The sequence below is a fragment of the Helicoverpa zea genome, chromosome 17, assembly GCF_022581195.2.
Source record: "Helicoverpa zea isolate HzStark_Cry1AcR chromosome 17, ilHelZeax1.1, whole genome shotgun sequence".
In the NCBI taxonomy this organism is placed as follows: domain Eukaryota; kingdom Metazoa; phylum Arthropoda; class Insecta; order Lepidoptera; family Noctuidae; genus Helicoverpa; species Helicoverpa zea.
Window position 1 is genome coordinate 4,668,073 of NC_061468.1, and position 19,459 is coordinate 4,687,531.

The 19,459-nt window shown below is 36.2% G+C and overlaps 2 protein-coding genes across 2 annotated transcripts; one reads left to right on the top strand and one right to left on the bottom strand.

Moving 5' to 3' along the window:
- Positions 1 to 208: 208 nt before the first annotated feature.
- LOC124638579 (mitotic spindle assembly checkpoint protein MAD1) lies at positions 209 to 19,340 on the top strand. The gene is made up of 15 exons (XM_047175598.1): positions 209 to 473; positions 553 to 722; positions 960 to 1,148; positions 1,893 to 2,051; positions 2,430 to 2,624; positions 2,934 to 3,116; positions 3,503 to 3,676; positions 4,142 to 4,284; positions 4,797 to 4,960; positions 6,247 to 6,386; positions 12,676 to 12,753; positions 13,920 to 14,029; positions 14,350 to 14,448; positions 15,836 to 16,296; positions 16,531 to 19,340. The coding sequence occupies exons 1-14, from the start codon at positions 332 to 334 to the stop codon at positions 16,041 to 16,043; spliced, it is 2,154 nt and encodes a 717-aa protein (XP_047031554.1). The 5' UTR covers positions 209 to 331; the 3' UTR covers positions 16,044 to 16,296; positions 16,531 to 19,340.
- LOC124638581 lies at positions 9,702 to 12,450 on the bottom strand. The gene has a single exon (XM_047175600.1). It carries the CDS (start codon positions 12,196 to 12,198, stop codon positions 11,359 to 11,361), a length of 840 nt encoding a protein of 279 aa, XP_047031556.1. The 5' UTR covers positions 12,199 to 12,450; the 3' UTR covers positions 9,702 to 11,358.
- Positions 19,341 to 19,459: the final 119 nt, after the last annotated feature.

Genomic DNA, 19,459 nt, shown 5'->3' on the forward strand with positions numbered 1-19,459 from the left:
TAGAATATTCTTCGTTCGTTTAATTTGATCACCACTTTTTATAATTTCCCGACATTCAAGGAAACATTTTTCATTATGTTGGCATACCTGCTAAAATCAAAATGTTTGTGAGAATATCTGCTCGATTTTTTTAGAAATCGACTAAATTTGCAGTTTTGTTTACTCTGTGGAAGATGTTGACATCACTTTCATTTTATTTTTAATCTGTCATAGATTTCTTCGAGGACGTGCGTTGTTGTATTGCAGAAAAAAAAATATAATTAAGTTTTGCAAAGGATAATGATTTCTATTTGATATAAAGATTAATTTAAATCAGAAGAGTCGTGATAAAATGGCTAAGGAAGGAGATATGTCGCTGTTCAATGACGTTTTAGAGCCATTCAGGCGAGTAATAAATACGGACCCGCCGAAAGACAAATTGTCGTCGGCGACGAAATTGAATTTTTCTGATAGTAACCAGTCTCTGAAAGAAGGTAACATTTTTATTGATATCTATGTTTGAAAATTACTGTTCCACGCATATACTAATTTGAATGGGGGGATAATTTGCAGGGCTCACTAACCTATTGTCCCTTGGTAAACGAAAGTCTAGCATTGGCATGAACGATGTCTGTACTCCTGAGAAACGTATGCGGACGGACTCATCATCCACGCCGACTGCGCCGCCCTCGCCTTGGGAGGCCAAGCGGCTGAAAATTGATCTGATAGCAGCAAAGGCCCAGGTAAATATGTGCATTAATAATAGTGATTGTCTTTCAACATAACTTTAGCATTTGCAGTCAGTTAAATAATGTGTATTGTTAAAGGTGCTACAGTATTTAATTTACTGCAATATCAATTATCTCTTGGAACTATAATAGTTTTAGTCACTTTATTTTGTCTATATCAATAGGTCAACCCATGTTCTAGTAGATGACCTGTGCACTATTTATGAAAATAAATATGTAATCTATTTTCAGATAGCAAAACTGGAGTCCCGCATAAACCAATCGCACACAATTCGTAAAGAGATGCAGATTCTATTTGAGGAGGAGAAAGGCTCACTAATGGAGCAACACAAGAGAGATGAGAGAGCTCTCTCTGACATGGAAGATAGGCTGCAACTCATTCGGAGGAGAGAACAGGAACTGAAGGATGAGTATAATGAGGTTGGACATAGTTTATGACTTTTTGATGATTATTGGGTAAATATGGATTATTGGGTAAGTTGTGGTGGCCTAGTGGGTAAAGGACCAACCTCTCAAGTATGAAGGTGCGGGTTCGATCCCAGGTCAGGCAAGTACCAATGCAACTTTTCTAAGTTTGTATGTACTTTCTAAGTATATCTTAGACATCATTGACTGTGTTTCGGATGGCACGTTAAACTGTAGGTCCCGGCTGTCACTGAACATCCTTGGCAGTCGTTACGGGCAGTCAGAAGCCAGTAAGTCTGACACCAGTCTAACCTAGGGGTATCGGGTAGCCCGGGTAACTGAGTTGAGGAGGTCATAGATAGGCAGTCGCTTCTTGTAAAGCACTCGTACTCAGCTGAATCCGGTTAGACTGGAAGCCGACCCCAACATGATTGGAAAAAAGGCTCGGAGGATGATGATGGGTAAATATAGAATAATTCATCATTCTTACAAGAATAAACTATTGCAACAGTGTTGAATCTATTGTAGAGCAATTTAAATTGCCAATAACAAGACCGATAAATATTCATGATTTTACCCTTAATTAATTGTAGACTCTAGTCTAAATAATAGATTTTTTGCAAGACACCATTGACATAGTTACTATAACATATTATAACAGTGTGTTAATAAATGCTGCTTCATTACTAGAGGACCTAGTCTATCGGACAACATCCTTATCCAAAAAGTTCCTAACAGTAAAAAAACTATGTTTTGTAGGCTGTGAAAGAACACAAAGAGCACAAAGCGCACTGGGACAAAGAGAAGGCAGAGTTACATAAGCAGATAGCTGACCTGAGAGATAAGCTGTTGGAGTGTAATGTTAGCAGCAAGGACCAGCTCTCCGAGATGAAGAAGGATATGGACGAGCTGCTGCAAGTAAGAAAACATATTTTTGTATTATTTTTGACAGACACAATATGCTTTTAGACATAAAACAGACTTAAATGCAAAGGTCATCAATGACAATGACAATAGACATGACTAACATTTAATAAATATGGGAAGGGTAAACTATTGAAACTTCAATGCTAATCAGTAGTAAAACCATAGAATGGGGAAACAAATCCCACACAAGTATGCATGTAACACCCATATCTGTGCCACAGTAACTGCTGTTGTTGAAAACTATACCTCAAAGCTACAGGCATACTTTATTCTAAACCCTACACTAATTCATACCCTAAATTATTCTTTGACTGCTGAAAACTTCTATATTAATTTCAATCAACAATGAATGTAAAACTTTCCTCACAGGCTTTAGAAGGAGCACAATCGGAAGTAGAAATGTTGAAGACCGAGGTAGCCAAACAGACCAGCAGGGCAGAACAGTGTACAACCCTGAGGAATCAGCTGGAGAAGCAGAGCTTTGAGCTGCAGAGCGTCACTAACAAGCTGAAGGAGTTGGAGTACGAGAGAGACTCTTACAAAGACTGGCAACAACAGGCTAAGGTACATTCACAAAGGGAATTTAGTTTATGTTGAATACTGGTACAAAATCTGCTGTCATGGAAAGTAGGAAGTTTGCTAATTTTGTACCTGAAAAAATTATTGAGCAGCCAAGCTAAAAATATTTTTTTGATAGTTGATAGATAAAGAAGGAAAAATTAATGACTTGAAAAAGACATTGAATGCAACTACACTTTTTTGACAGCTTTTCAAGACAGTTTATTGCATTGCATTTTTAACGTTGGCAATTAGGATTTATCATCAGAAAAGTTGTATTATTCAAAAATATTTACAATCTTTATTTTCTTGCAGACTGCACAAAAACGCCTAACAAACATGGCGGAGTTAGAGAAGGAAGTGGCTCGGCTGCGTGCACAAGAGAGATCACTCAGAGACTCGGCTTGTAACAAGCTTTTGTTGGAGGAACAAGTGCATGTGCTGCAGTCCAGGGTCGATGCTCTGCAGCCGGTGCAGAACGACTTGCATGAAGCTAAGGTAATGAGGAATCGCGAAAAATAACCCTGAGTTTTGACATCAAAATCATCAAAAACTAATAAATAATTCTGTTTGTTGCCCCTAATCAATTTGATCCATATTTAGAAGGATATTTTTGTATAAGTAAGACTCGCTGTTTTTTGCGGTTTAATCCGCATCCCGGAGGAATTTCTTCCCGTATCCAAACAAAATACAGCCTGTGTTACTTAATAATAATATTGAAATATTTTTTCTAATGGGAATGGGGAATAATGAAATAATTTTTCTAATGAGTTTAGTAGTTTCGAAGCCTTTCAAGCAAGTAAAAATGTTCCCTCTTTATTATTTTCAGTAGATGAGTTCAAAAGCATTCAAAAAGCCACCAATAATTTACTTTATTCACACAGGTGAAACTAGCATCCCTAGAATCCCAGCTGGAGGAATGGAAGGCAGCCGCTCGTACGCATGGCGTGGAGAACGCGCGGGCGCTAACCAGCGCTTTAGACTCCGCGCTCAACAGCCAGCTCAATGCCACCGCCGCCTCCTCGCAGGCACACTCTCAGCTGGCACAACTTACTGAGGTATTTATGCAAATGTTGATATTTTTGGGACCTATTTCGTCTTATGAAGCGCCAGTAGGTCAACCTAACCTGAATCTGTAAAATTTTACTAATCGAACATTAACCTTCCACTATTGTGATAAGGTTGAAAATCTCTAAAACGCAACTAATGTAGAATTTAAACAAATTATTGTATGGCGACGAAGCTGAAATACATACGAGACATAAGGTTACAGTCGTTCTAAGTTCCTTTTTATAAAAATAATATTCAATAATATCGCTGTATATTGTAAAAAATTGTCAAAAGAATAAAAGTTATAAAAAAAAAACTTCAAGTCAAACTTCACAAACGGTGTTTTAAAATCCCTGCTTAAAACCGACTTTATAAAAAATATGAGGAAGTTCCATATTCAACTTCTTTCTGAAAACAGATTATAAATCTTAAACGTATATTCGTAAATGTTCACCTTCTCAATTTGTTATTAGGAAGTGGCATCAGTAAAGTTCGAGCGCGACAAGGCGACGGGCAAGCTGAACGAGTTGGTCACTGTTCGCAAGAACCAGGAGAGTCTCATACATCGCCTGCAGAAGCGGCTGCTGCTCGTCACTCGCGAGAGAGACAGCTATAGGTAAGTGTCGCTATTGTAATGTTGATAATATTGCTAATTCATTTTACTTCACTTTTATCTCTTGTACAGTGTTGACATTGTCGATGAATTTAATAAATAAATAAATGTTGTGTTTATGGCCAACTAAAAATTGGTTATGGACAAAGTGACAGTGTGCCATCCCCAGAAGTGTCAAAGTTTGCTCGGTAATTTTTCCTGTCGACCGCCACCACTACAAACTAAACGTCTGAGCAAACTTTGAAACCAAGGGGTGTCGGGATATCTTTGGCAGTCATTACGGGTAGTCAGAAGTCAGTCAGTCTGAAAACCAATCTTACCAAGGTAAGGTTATGGTACTGGGTACCAAGTTCCCTACTGGGTTGAGGAGGTCAGATAGGCAGTCACTCTATGTAAAATATTAGTTACTCAGCTGCATTAGACTGGAAGCCAACCCCAATACAGTTAGAAAAAGGCTCAGGAAATGCAGATGGTGTTTATTTAGTCGGTAGTTAAACGAAGTTTTTGTTTTATAGACAGCAGCTGGACTGCTACGAGAAGGAGCTGACGGTGTCACTGTGCGGCGAGGCGGGCGCGGGCGGCGCGGCGCTGCTGGCGGCGCGCGTGGAGCAGCTGGAGAAGGCGCTGCAGGCCTACCGCGACCTGCTGGCAGCCCACGACCAGCCGCAGCATGTCAGGCGTGAGTATGACGGTGTCGCTGTGCGGCGTGGAGCAGCTGGAGAAGGCGCTGCAGGCCTACCGCGACCTGCTGGCGGCCCACGACCAGCCGCAGCATGTCAGGCGTGAGTCTAGCGCCACCAGGGCTCTGTTTCAGACTGCCTGCTCACGTCAAATGGGAGGACAGAGTACAGCGCCATCTGTCCACCTCAGTTTCAGGCTAGCTGCACACGTCATACTTTGAGTACAGATATTTGGGCCGTTTTTTATAGGACTTTCTGACCAACTTTTTGTACGCACAGAGCGTTGCATTGTTGCTCTCTGTGTGTTATATTTTTCTCCTACAAAAAATCGGTCACCGGTTATCGGACATGGACTGTTAACTAACTCCCCGACTCTCGAGCACAGGTTTGTGTATGTCAGTGGCGTAGCGTGGGGGGGGGGGGGGCAGGGGGGGCAAATTCCCCGGGCGGCAGCTTTTAGGGGGCGGCAAAATTTACCCAATTAAAAAAAAATTGTTCGCAACTAGTATCTGCGCCGCTACATAAAACTGTCTAACAATAACAAAACATTAAACAAGAAAGTTGAAACTTTTTAAACTTAAAATTAATTATTGTTAAAATTTGGTACTTAAAACACACGTGACACTACATTTTACGTAATTTTGGTTTTGAGTCTTAAATAAAAAATAATTAAACTTTCGCGATCGCTTCGCTCGCGTATTCAGAAACTGTATGCGCTTAATTTTGCATTTGTCAACAAACAAAAAGTTAAGTACGTTTGGGCTAAATTTTACGTAATATTTGGTTTAAGTCCGATAAAAATTTCGCGCTCGCTTCGCTCGCATATTTAGAAACTATATTATGGCCCTTATTTTTGCATTTGTCAACAAACAAAACGTTGAGTACGTTTGGGCTAAATTTTACGTAATTTTTGTTTTAAGTCTAATAAAATTTCGCGCTCGCTTCGCTCGCGTATTCAAAAACGATATGCCCTTATTTTTGCAATTTGTCAACAAACAAAAAGTTAAGTACGTTTGGGCTAAATTTTACGTCACATTTGGTAACGTCGATACAAAAAAAAACCCTTTTTTTGAAGTCGGTTCAAAATGACTAACACTTGTTAAAAAAAAAAAATACACGGGAAGGGGCGACAAAATCGACAACTGCCCCGGGCGGCAGATACCCACGCTACGCCACTGGTGTATGTTACGAATATCCAAAAACACAGCAACTCGCACGTTCGGACCCTTTCGGCTACCTAACGCACAAATGATTATAACCGCTAAAAAACCTTTTACTTTGACAGTGGTAGAAACTTTACGTGCGGAATCAAGCAAATGGCGCGAGGAAGCAGAGACGCTGAAGCGCGACGTGGCCAAGCTGCGCGCGCAGAGAGACACGCTGCATGCCAATCTTGAACGTATTGGTGCACAGGCGCAGACCAAGGTACGGACATACTTCCACTATTTAAATTATATATACTAATGTTATAGCTGTAGGGACTACTTGTTGGCTTTAACGTGCTTATTTAAGGGATTACAGTACTGGTCCCGCTAAAAAAAAATATATTCATGTTGTACTTGGTAGTCTCTGAGTAGTATTTGGCTAGCATTCCACCGCAATTTAACCGGCAGGTAAAATTATTTTATTTATATACAAATTGCTGTACACATACATAATTGTTATGTTATTAAAAAATGAATTAATCCTAGTCAAAAGTATTTTAGATGGTGGGGTGTCGTGTTCAGAGATAAGTAAATAAACCGAATACTAATTAATACACTTTTATTTTCTGACTCCAATTAGGTTACATACGATTTAGTAAAGTCACAATATTTAGTAGCGTGCGTTGGTAGTGCGATATACGGGACAACTGAGGAGGCGAACACAATGCAAGTACAGTATGAACAATATTGATGCGTCAACAATTAGTGTAGGTCCCACTACATCATTCCTCCCCTTTTTTTAAAAAAAATTTTGACAAAAGATTTTTTTACAAAAAAAATATTCTTATCCAGTTACTATATAATCCAAGAAGTGCTTACAATGTTCACAAACAATATTATTAAATTACAGTCTCGACAAAAATTTGCTTACAGTATACATTTATACAATAACAACTTTGAAACAGGATGCTTAACGGGTTGTGCGATAAGCGCATGTTTGTCTCAGTACTACTGGCTTTGTACCTAATGGTTTAGTGATTAAAAGATACACCTCTCGTGCCTGAGAGTGCAGGTTCAAACTTATGTTCATTATTACAAAGTAAATATCAAATACAGAGTAGAAAAAAATCTATCTTCAAAAAGGATAAAACTTTCTAAAAAAAAAATCTTAAACTAAGTACAAAATGTTCTTAACCTTTGTGTTATACTCTGTTCTCCTCTCTTGGGGTCATTGTGGCCGGCCGGTACCAACAATACAAACTATGCAGAATGTCCTACGATCGAAAAACAAAATATAACACAATACATCCTGTAACTACCTTAAATCTATGTAATACACTACTCATATACGTCTATTACAGTTGCGGAACACTTCTAGAGAGTCCGTCTTGACATTTAATGTGATTACATACATAATAGGTAACATGAAATATACATAATCTATATTATATACGATATACGTTAAGGGTAGTTATCATGCCGGGTTACTCTGCTATACATATTAAAAAATAAAATTACACGCTTGGCCTACTCGTACGAATGACCAAGAGTCTCCAGTATCCGACATGATGACGCCATAAAAAATATACATTCACTACTGTTTAACATTCACTACACATTCACACAAATATAATATCACTTGAGAGAACGAGGGTTTTTGATCAGCATATTATTATCACAGCACAACTTTGGCTGTTGACGGCGGACTCATTGTATGTTGAGGTTGCACAGTTTCGACCTTAGTACTAGGTAAGGCTACAGAACTGGCTACCATTTCTTTTCTTAACCATTTTCTCACGCCTCTAATGAATCTTCGTTTCAGTGCGTACGCAAATACCATGATTAACATTATTATAATAACTATCATCACTATGCCAATAATATTTAGCTTATTATGCATGTGGGCCACATTAGATACATTTTCGTTTACAATGACGTTCTCTTTCGTTTGATTAGAGCCCATTTTGCTAATTTAGTCCACTATACTGATGTATCGTCTCAACGTAAATGAAATTAAAGATCGCGATACCACAATTTGAAACTAATGTCCTAAATAAATCTGCAAAATTGACATTTTAACAATAAAATAATTTATCGGTATTTCAATGGCTTCTTGCTTACTCGACCAGTTCGCGTAGTATAAACTTTACTATCGGGTTCGTCCGTTTGAATTGTTACTTTTTTCGTAACTTTTCGACAAACGGTATCCCTATTACTATTATCAACTACTTTAGATTGCGATTCATCCTCTATTAACATGTACGCTGGTTTCAGACGATCTATAGAAACTTTAACTTGTCGGTCGGGCAACTGAATACAAAATACTTTATTATCTCTACTTATGACGCGATATGGTCCGTCGTAAGGTGGTTGTAACGGTTTCCGTACTGCGTCATTACGGATAAAAATATATTCACAATCATACAAGTCTTTATGCACAAAAATCTTATTTGGTGACTTATTTTTCCTATTAGATGGCTTTAACCCCTCAATTACAACTTTTAACTTATTTACGAAATTTTCTGAATCGCTACTTTTCAAATCAGTTGTATCATAAAAGTCACCGGGTAATCTAATATTACTGCCATACAACATTTGTGCAGCGGTTACGCCTGTATCTAATTTTATCGTTGTGCGTAACCCCAACATTACAGTTGCCAATTCGTCAACCCAGCATTTATTGTTTAAGCGAGCCATTAACGCGGCTTTTAAAGATCTATGCCAACGTTCTACTAAACCATTACATTGAGGATGATACGGAGTTGTACGTGTCTTTATAATTCCCATTAAAATCATTAATTCTTTGAATAAGTTACTTTCGAACTGACGACCCTGGTCACTAGTGAGCTTTATGGGACAACCAAAACGACTAATCCAACCTTCATATAATGTTTTCGCTACGATTTCTGCAGTTATCTCTTTTAGTGGAAATGCCTCTGGCCAACGAGTGAATCTATCGATAATCGTTAAACAATATCTATAACCTTCTGGCGAGGTTGGTAACGGTCCTATAATATCAATATGTATATGCTCAAAACGTTTAGTACTTTTAAAGGACTCTAAATCGGAAACCGTATGTTTTTGAACTTTCGCTCTTTGACATTTTACACATGTTTTAGCCCATTTACCAATATCTCTATTCATTTCAGGCCAAAAATATCTATCTTTTACTAATTTTTTACTTGTCTTAATACCAGGATGACTTAAATTATGAATAGAATCAAAAGCTAAACGACGAAATTTTTCAGGTAAATATGGTCTTGCACTATTAGTAGACATTTCGCAATAAACATGTTTATCAGTATCGAGTAACGTTACACGTTTCAATATTACTTTACTGTTGTTGTTTGACGCCCTCAATAATTTTGCAAGCTGTTCATCAACTTCCTGCGCAGTGGCGAGTTCTGCGAAATCTAACGTCGTGGGACATGTTATTGTTTCAACTCTAGATAATGTGTCAGCAACTATATTATTATTTCCACTAATGTGTCGTATGTCAGTACTAAATTCACTAATAAACATAATTTGCCTAGTTCGCCTAGAAGTTTCTCTATTGGTACCTAATTTAGTAAACGCGAAAGTTAATGGTTTATGATCTGTAAAAATTATTAATTCTTGTCCTTCAACTAAATTACGAAAATGTATGATTGCTAAATAAATTGCTAAAAGTTCTCTATCATATGTACTATATTTCTTTTGTGCTTCAGTTAATTTTTTCGAAAAATATCCTAAAGGTTTCCAATTGCCATCAACTTTTTGTTGCAATACTGCACCTACACTTGTGTCTGATGCGTCCGTCATCAATGACAAAGGTGTATGTGCCGATGGGAAATACAATAAGGTAGCATTTTTAAGATCATCTTTACATTTTTCAAAATTTTTCGTAGCTTCAGGTGTCCAATTGATTTTACTTTTATCCTTACGCCTTGAATTCCCTAAATATTTATTTAACGCTGCCTGATGATCAGCTGAATGAGGTATATGAGCTCTATAAAAATTTAACATGCCTAAAAATCTTCTAAGTTCCTCTACAGTATCCGGCTTTGGAAAATCAATAATCGCTTTAACTTTATCTTCTAATGGTTTGATTCCTTCTGTAGAGACCTCAAAACCCAAAAACTCTAATTTATCTTTACCAAAACTACACTTTGAAAAATTAATCGTTATACCAAATTCATTAAAACGTTCAAAAACTTTTCGTAAATGTTCTCTATGCTGCTCTTCATTTTCCGATGCAATGATGACGTCATCTACGTAATTGAAAAGAAAATCTAAGTCTTGTAAAACAGTATGATGCATAAAACGTTGAAAAGTTTGTGCAGCATTTCTTAATCCAAATGGCATACGCACGAATTCGAATAAACCAAACGGTGTTATGACGGCAGTTTTCTCAATGTCATTTTCCGAAACTGGCACACAATAATAGGCTCTATTTATATCTAGCTTTGAGAAAACCTTTTTATTATCTAACATATACGTAAAATCATGAAGACGGGGAACTGGATATCGATCAGGCTTGGTAATCGCATTTAAACGTCTATAATCTCCACAAGGTCTAATATTCCCGTCCTTCTTAGGAACAACATGCAAGGGACTTGCCCAAGCGCTTTTACTCGGCCTACAAATCCCAAGCTCTTGCATAATCTTAAACTCATTTTTAGCTTTTACGTACCTGTCTGGTGGTAACTGCCTGGCTCGTGCGTGCACTGGAGGTCCTGTGGTCTCAATGTGATGACAAACATTATGTTTAGGCGTTTCTTTGTACGAAACTGGTTTAGTTAATTCTGGAAATTCACATAATAAATCATAATAAGGGCAATTATTTACGATAGTTTTCAAAGTGGGCTCACTAGAATTAGAAAGATTGCCTTTGGTGCTTAAATTAGTTACTTGATCGATTAACCTTCGTCCGTTCAAGTCAATTAACAACTGAAAATTAGCTAAGAAGTCAGCACCTAATATTGGTTGCTGTACGTCCGCTAATGTAAATAACCAACGGAATGCTCGTCTTAGATTTAAATCTAATTCTAAGTACAATGTACCATACGTGTTAATCTGAGTTCCATTTGCGGCAAAGAGTTTATAACAACACTCACTTGAATTACCTTTCATGTAGGCTACTTTCCGCGGTAACACTGACACGTTTGCACCACTATCCACTAAGAAGTTTAAGCCCGATTTCCTGTCTCTGACACACAGACGGTGATTCCCGAAGGCACGGTCACAGCCTCCCGTCGCAGACTGCACCGACTCTAGTTTTCCGCTGGCTTGTCCTTGTCGTGTTTTTTCTTCCAGTTACATGGATCCACGCATTTAGTTGCCTTGCTGCGATACTTATAATGGTAAAAACATAGCCAATTTGGATCTTCGAATTTCCTTGTGCGACTTCTTGACCCTGCCCTGGATCTGTTGCGTCTAAAGTTATTCCTTCGCCAGTTATTTGAACGGCCTCGTGATCTTGACTCTAAATTTTGTAATCTATCACTCAATTTGTTTATTGCCGAAATAATTTGGTCCTGAGAACCGGATGGGCCTGGTTCCTGTTTGACAGTCGCAACACTGTGTATGGGAGTCGTCGTTTCCATTATTTTATCCGCTATTGATGCTAATTTCTCTAAATCTTTTTCTTCCGTTACAGCTAAAACTCCTCGCACCGAATTTGGTAAATGATTCTGCCACATAACTATGAGTGTTTCGTTATTTACTCGTCCCCTGGCTAGGTCTTGCATTTTTCTTAGTAATTGTGATGGTTTCTGGTCGCCTAATTCCATTTCGCCAATGAGTTTTTTTACTTGCCGCTCTTCGGATTCTTGATATATAAATATCAACTTATTCTTCAAGGTCTCATATTTATTTTTCTCAGGGGGATCCACAAGGATCTGTGTAACTTGCTCAACTGCGTCTGGGGGTAATTTTGAAATAAGGACCTGGTACTTTGATTCGTCGGACATCTTCTGAGGATTTAGAACTGCTTCTGCTTGGATAAACCATGTTCTAGGCGACTTCTTCCAAAATTCCGGAATTCTAGCTGTGATGGAGATGGACGACAGTTGATGTTCTTCAATAACGACCTTCTTGTCTTCAGACGACATTATAATTTCTTAATTTGACGCGCACTAATATTAAGCCGACACTACGTACACTTGTGTGAGTTGCCCCGGTCGTCCGATTCACTGAATTACAAGTCCAAATTCACTGGTTACAGTTCACACTTTCTCCACACGGGGTCACCAATTTAGATGGTGGGGTGTCGTGTTCAGAGATAAGTAAATAAACCGAATACTAATTAATACACTTTTATTTTCTGACTCCAATTAGGTTACATACGATTTAGTAAAGTCACAATATTTAGTAGCGTGCGTTGGTAGTGCGATATACGGGACAACTGAGGAGGCGAACACAATGCAAGTACAGTATGAACAATATTGATGCGTCAACAATTAGTGTAGGTCCCACTACAGTATCATAATTGACCCGCTGACTGTAAATTCCCTCACCAACCCGTTTGGATCATGCATGACAGTATCGCGTGCGAATTTGCCCTCCTTTAAACACTTACTTTTATCTAGGTGCTGCATTTAACGAACAACCCTGCAGCTGAAGCTCACAAACAAATGCAAGTAGACCTGGAAGCTGCTCAAGAAGAGGTATGTTACCATATTTATTTAAACGATCTAATTAATACTTTAATACCACTTGAGTATTTGTATTGTAGTATCATGCGAATACCCATATTCATAGTTTTGCTAGAGTTAGAAGATATCAAGTAAAGCTAGAAGTTGTCAAATAGATTATTTGTATGTAGGTAACACTTTCTAAAATTACACCACAAATAGAGTGGCATGAAACAAATCAATTGCAAAATATTGAAATATAGTACTAAATTATAATTTATTCACAATGCAATATGAAGATTATTTATGTCACAATAATGCTTTTGCGCTGTTTAGAAATTAATTTTCGCTGACTTCAAAATCTCTTAATATGAGTGTAGGTTAGAATTTTGCCTAAAACTTAGGGCCTGTTCTTAAAATTAAGAGAGGCATATATTTTGTTTGTTTTGTTGCCATGTCTACCACAATTTCTCCGAAACGGATGAACCGATGTAGACATATTATTTACCAATGCTGTGCGCAGCGCGTAAGTTTTTTAAACTAATGGGTGTGTTACAGTATTGTTTAGCTTTTTTCTTTTTTTGTTTTGTATACTTAGACATACTAATTTTGCACTTTACTAAAGAGTCGAAGGGGTAGATAAAATTTAGAAGTAGTGAATTGATTTATATCGGGTGTGTCGTTCACAATCACATTAAATGAAATGCGTTAATATACTGGTTAATATATGTCGATTAACACAAAGAAAAAAGAAAAATACGTAAAAATAAAAAAAAAAGAATTTTTCAAACAAAGTAAATAGAATAAAAATGTGCGAAAATTAGAACACCATATAAAAGTCAGTCATTACAAACAACTGAAATTCTCCCTTGAAAACTGACAGCTGTCAACCGCTCAAAACATTCGATACTCCTAACTTTATCTCTGCTTTACACATGATGTTGTAAATTATAAAAACGAAAAACGACTCCTGTGGTTAAACCACTGAATGGATTACGTTATTTTTTTTACAATTCGCCATAGAACATTATAAAGTATATGCCATAGGATTTAATGTGATTATGAACGACACACCCGATATAGATATATTTACCAAAGCTAAAGCGACTGTATTGTACTATCATAGATTTCAACACATTATCATTTTATTGTTGATTATAAATTCGGGTATATTGTAGTGTTTAACGTACGGTTTTTAGATAAAAAGGCTAAAAGCAGCGTTGAGAGATGGCGGCACTTCCCGCGCCTGCCCAGAGGAAATGCAACAATTACGACAACAGTTGGAGAGTAGCCGTATTAAACTTAAAAGGTAAATAATATAAAAAATAATAAAAAATTAAGAGTACAACTAACAAAAAAAAAAAAAAAAACAAAAAAAAAAAACTCTAAGTAGCGGCTCCACTCGCTTTCGGAATAAAATAATATTTAAAAAGTCTATGTTTTTTCTGGTGTGTAAGCTACATTACTGCCAAATTTCATCGAAATCAGTGCAGCGGTTTGCTTGTGAATGTGAAGACATAACAATCATACATTACACTCACTTTTCGTTTTCATAATATCGCCTTTATAATATTAATGGTGTATTTAATACTAAGTGTCATTTGGTATATACTTTGCTTCTAATTTCAGATTGAAAGAAGAATTCACTTCCTCCGCTCAAGAGTATAGAGACGTGTGTTATATGTTATTAGGTTATAAAATTGATAGAACAGGACATAAAAATTACAGGTTAGTTACAAAATAATAACTTTGCTTATGTTACAAAGGAGATGGCCAAAAAAAAACCCAGAGTCGACAGAAACTTCGTATGTATGGTTGGATTCAGTAGAATGTGTAGATTACAAAAAGTATTTCATATCATCTAAAAACCATGGGGTTCTCTTTTTACAAGGTTTCTTCGATGAAGATTTTAGTACATGAAAAAGCTGAACTTTTCTTTTTGCTGTTCATTAGAAGTTGTGCATAGGGTAAAAACTTTCCACTTAGGTGTATGTCTGTTAGCACTATACACGAGTGAAGGTTTAGAGCTGACCTGATGTTGGAGAAGAGAGAAGGTCAAGGGAACTCGGCAATGGTAAATATTAACTACCTCGTGTTTGGGCTTATATGATTCGCATTGACGAGAACTTTTTCACTAATGCGAATAGTGACTAAAAGTTAAAATTAAAAAAAAAATGATAAAAAAAGTTTAAGTTTTTTTTTTTACTTAAGATTTTTTTTTAATTAACCTTTGCCAGTTCGCAAGTTTACACATAACAGGAAAACCACTTCAAGTAAGTTAGGCCGGTACCTACTTAATCGTATCTGGAGTGGTTCATGTCAATAGTGCAATGGGTGGGGGTCAAACTCAAGACCTTTTAATTACCAGGCAAACTCTGTAACTATGGTGATATTACTATTCGCATGTATAATGTTAGTATGCCTTATTTTTTTATGGTCCTTCATGTAAATAATCTTTAAAATCAACATAAATTCAACATAACCTATATTTGCCTACCTACCTATATTTTTAAATATGCTATAGCTCCTATACCCCATGGATTTCAGGCTGGATTTTTTGGCACCATCAAAGGTCTATCATAACGAATCCATTGGTACCCATTTCGTTGCTGTCGATTCTGGGTTTTTTTACTATGAAAATTTGGCCATCTCCTTTAATAGGCATCTTAAAAAAAATATGTAATCTTTACTATTTTTGGACAAAACGCTCCATGCTTTCTTTCATCAAACTAAATGTTAATTATTTTGTTTAATTTCCTAGTTAATTTTTTAAAAGCGTGTCTTTTCGTTTTTAAACTATTATTATAATTTGATACTTTTTTCGTATCCCTGACAGCCAACCCTTTCATTTGATACCCATATCGTGGGGGTGGACTGGCTAAGTCCGCCATATTGGAGAGGCCGCCTTATTGGATTTGTAACGACGTTTCTTAGCTAGTCATTGTATTGTCATCAGAACTTCGAGCGTGTACAAAATGTCACCCTAATCGGAGACCGGGAAGTGGATCAAATTAAGATTCCAAGATTTTCTAATATAAGCGTGTTAAAAACCAAATAGGTAAAACAAACATGGTCAAAAAACAACTTACTTTAAAGATGTATTTATATTTTTCAGAATATCAAACATGTACGCAGAATCTTCCGAGGAGTACCTAACATTTACACTAGACGACGACGGCATAGAGATGGTCCATACCGATTATTCGGCGACTTTAGGCGAATTAGTCGAGTTGCACTTACATCAGCACCGCTCTATTCCTCTATTCTTAAGTGCTCTCACTATGGACCTGTTTACAAGGACTACTATGCAGCAAGTTCAATAGACAAAGGTACTAGAGGTGTACCGTGCACTTGTCACTTCGTCATCCGTCACATTAGTATTTAAATATGGATTTTTTTAACCTATCTGATTGTTGAATTGCGATAAAAGATTGTAGTTTGACATAAGTTCCATGTAAATTATGTCAAATTTTAATCTCTAATCGAAAAACATCGGATAGGTTATAGAATTCGGAGTGTGTCTATAGTCACAATTGTTTTGTCTATGGTTGTATGTAAGTGGGATTTGAAGTCTCTATAAAAAAGTTCGGCCATTCAGAGAATGCGTTCCTGACACGTCGCGATTGAACTGACGACGTAATAACATTCATTGATTATTGATATAATAATGTTGTTTTAATGCTCCTCAATTGTTAAAACGGTAAACAACCAGCAAAAATATTTTTATCGTAACTGCAACGCCATTGCAAAGTTACGTCGTCAGTTCAATCGCGACGTGTCAGGAACGCATTCTCTGAATGGCCGAACTATAGTGCTCGGTATACCTTTATTTTTCTTAATAAGTGAGAATGATAATGTTATTCAATTGTTAACTAGCTTTGATCGCCATTTTTCTCCTAATTAGTGTTGCCGCTTGGAATAAATGGTGACACTATAAAAGGTTAAGTATCTGTACTAGTGTCACTATTTAGAACAAGTGACAAGTTAGCATAGACAATCTTTGATCTACCCGCTCTTCCAATTATTCCCATAGCCCGCTAACCTCTTTCCCTCTAATAAGTACTGTATAAATATATAAATAAATCAATTAATAATAAAACTTTGTTAAAATTTTCATATCGACATATTTTATAAACTGTTGCAACATTGCATACTTTGAAATTTAAATAAAATAGATTAAGATTTTTGACTTCTCTTGGCTAGTACTAGTAGATATTTGGATGATGAACATAATTTGATGTATAAATAGTAATAATAGCTTAATCATTGTAAGTAAATCGTAATATTGGATTGAAATGGCCGATGACTTGATATGTATTTTCATAAAGCAAATCACAATATTTGTCGTTATATAAAATTATTATTATGAGCCGACATCCCAGTGAATAGACGATAGCAACGTTTTCTATGTGAGATGAGAAGCACGCAATATTGGCACGAAATTATATGCTTATAAGGTCGAAGTTAGTGTGACAAAAATTATTCAATTGCCAAATATAGAGGGCATTAGTATCGCTTGTAGGTAAATTAGGGTTTTGAAGCCATTTTCAATGTTTTAATCGATATAACTAATGTGAAAATATAGTACAAATTTATTCCTAGATACAATTTTAACCAAGGAAAATTTATTATAGGCCAAAAAGGTTGCCTTCATCTTCATAATTTAAATTAAATTATAATTGATATCAGTAAAATAGATTTAAATTGCTTCTCGTTCGGTGATATCAAAAATAATCAGTTGTTGTTACTTTAATATAAATCAAATATTCAATTTCGTCGCGTTAAAAAAATATTATATTGATTGAAATTACAGCAATAAAGCGTTGGTGAAAAAAGGAAATTAGAATTTTAAATGGTATTAGTAGTAATAGATAAAAATATAACAAATGATTTTTCATACTTTGGAAAAGAGAATAGATACGAACAGAGATATTTACGGATAGACGGAATATATATTTACTTATATCATTAAAGTGCCTTTTCATTGATTGAAGATGTTTATACGAAAGCCGTTTTGAGAAGATTTTAATGTTTATTTGTACCGTACAGTGTGAAAAATTACGCATCATATTGGTAAGGTGTAGTTTGAACCTGTTAAGATTTGGTTTTTTTCCACTTTTCACGCTTTTTTTTTATTTTATTAAAATTGTATAAAATTCAAGTTTTTTTCCAAATTGATTCTTGTACCGAGTATAGGGTATAGTTAGAATGGCAGTCATTAATCTTATTAAATTAATAGTATTAGGCGCCAACTCGAAACCAAGATGGCGTACTAATATAAATATTATTCGCAGCGTCACCTCATAGCGTGCTATCGTCTATACATTGTGGCTGATTGAGATCCCCGTCTTATGATGAAGAGGTTAAATAGCTGATCTGTGTATAATGTGTTGTTCGTTACTGAGGGTGCTGGTCATTTTTGGAGTTGGCAACATTGCGATTTGAGTTCGTACAAGCGTTCGAAAATATCTTTTCTTACTCCGTGGTACATTGGTGCATTGTCTTTGTATGACTTGGCGACTATTAAGCGCTTCTAAGCTTTCGCATACTACTCAGTAGACAGATTTTCAAAACAAAAATGGCGGTTACCACCAGTAACGAGCACACTTCATTGTTAACATTAAGCGTTCCGTTCAACGCTGCGTAATAATATAAATAAATATGTTTGTTCCTGTATTTTGCGATAGTCTAAAAGTGTCAAAAGGTAATGTATTTGTGCTAGCTCGTAAGATTCTGTTGGTAGTGCGTGAAAGTCCTAGGTGTAGTCGTTGAAAAGACCGAGTGAGTACTGTGAGGGATTATTCTTATCTGTCCAGATGTAGTTACGTTAACTCTCATTAATTTTTTAGTCATCAGTTTGTAATACCAAGATAAAAATAAATAATTTCCAATATTCACAAATGGTGCTTTAATAGTAATACAGTAGTTTACGATATCAAGGTAAACTTTTCTTGATTTACATACCTACCTTTATATATTACATGAGAGGTCAGAATAATTCTTCACAGTACTATCCCACTAGCTAGAGTAACGTGTAATATACTTAGCACTTATTAGTTATTAGAATCATTATTTTCATTATTTAATTATAAAGGGTCCGCTTCATTCCGGGATAGGATTTCTCTGCCAGAATAATTCATAAATAGCATGTCATTTTTATGAAATTTTCTGGTGGACTTAAGCCGGGGCCCGTGAAACGGATATCAATTATAAATTATAACACCAACAGCAATAATTGTAATTCTGTAGAAGTTAAAGCTATATGCAATATAGGGGTGGATTGTACCATGAGACTGACAATTTAACCAAATCACACATAGCCTTGAAATCGTTGCTTTGCCCAATCAACATCAATTTCACGGCTGGTTATGGCTTGGTTATCGTTATAGTAACATGGTACAACCTACTCTAAGTTTCATTACATCGTTATCGTAAGAAAATGTTCCATTGTAAGATAAGTATAATATACTTAAGTTAAATCAGTAACAGTTCATAAGTTTTGTACTTCAATAATAAAATGTATTGTCAATGTTAGCCGACATTCCTTATAATTTGATGGTGTGATGTGATAGCACCGTTGTGAACACCCCTTTTGAAATAATAAAGGTGTCTCGTGTCAAGTATTGGTTTTATTTGGAAAGCAGATGAAGTTATTGAATCTTTGTTATGCACATTTTATGTCACACAGTGCCTAGTCTTGAATATATGGAACATACTTGATTGTATTTTTTGTTTTGTG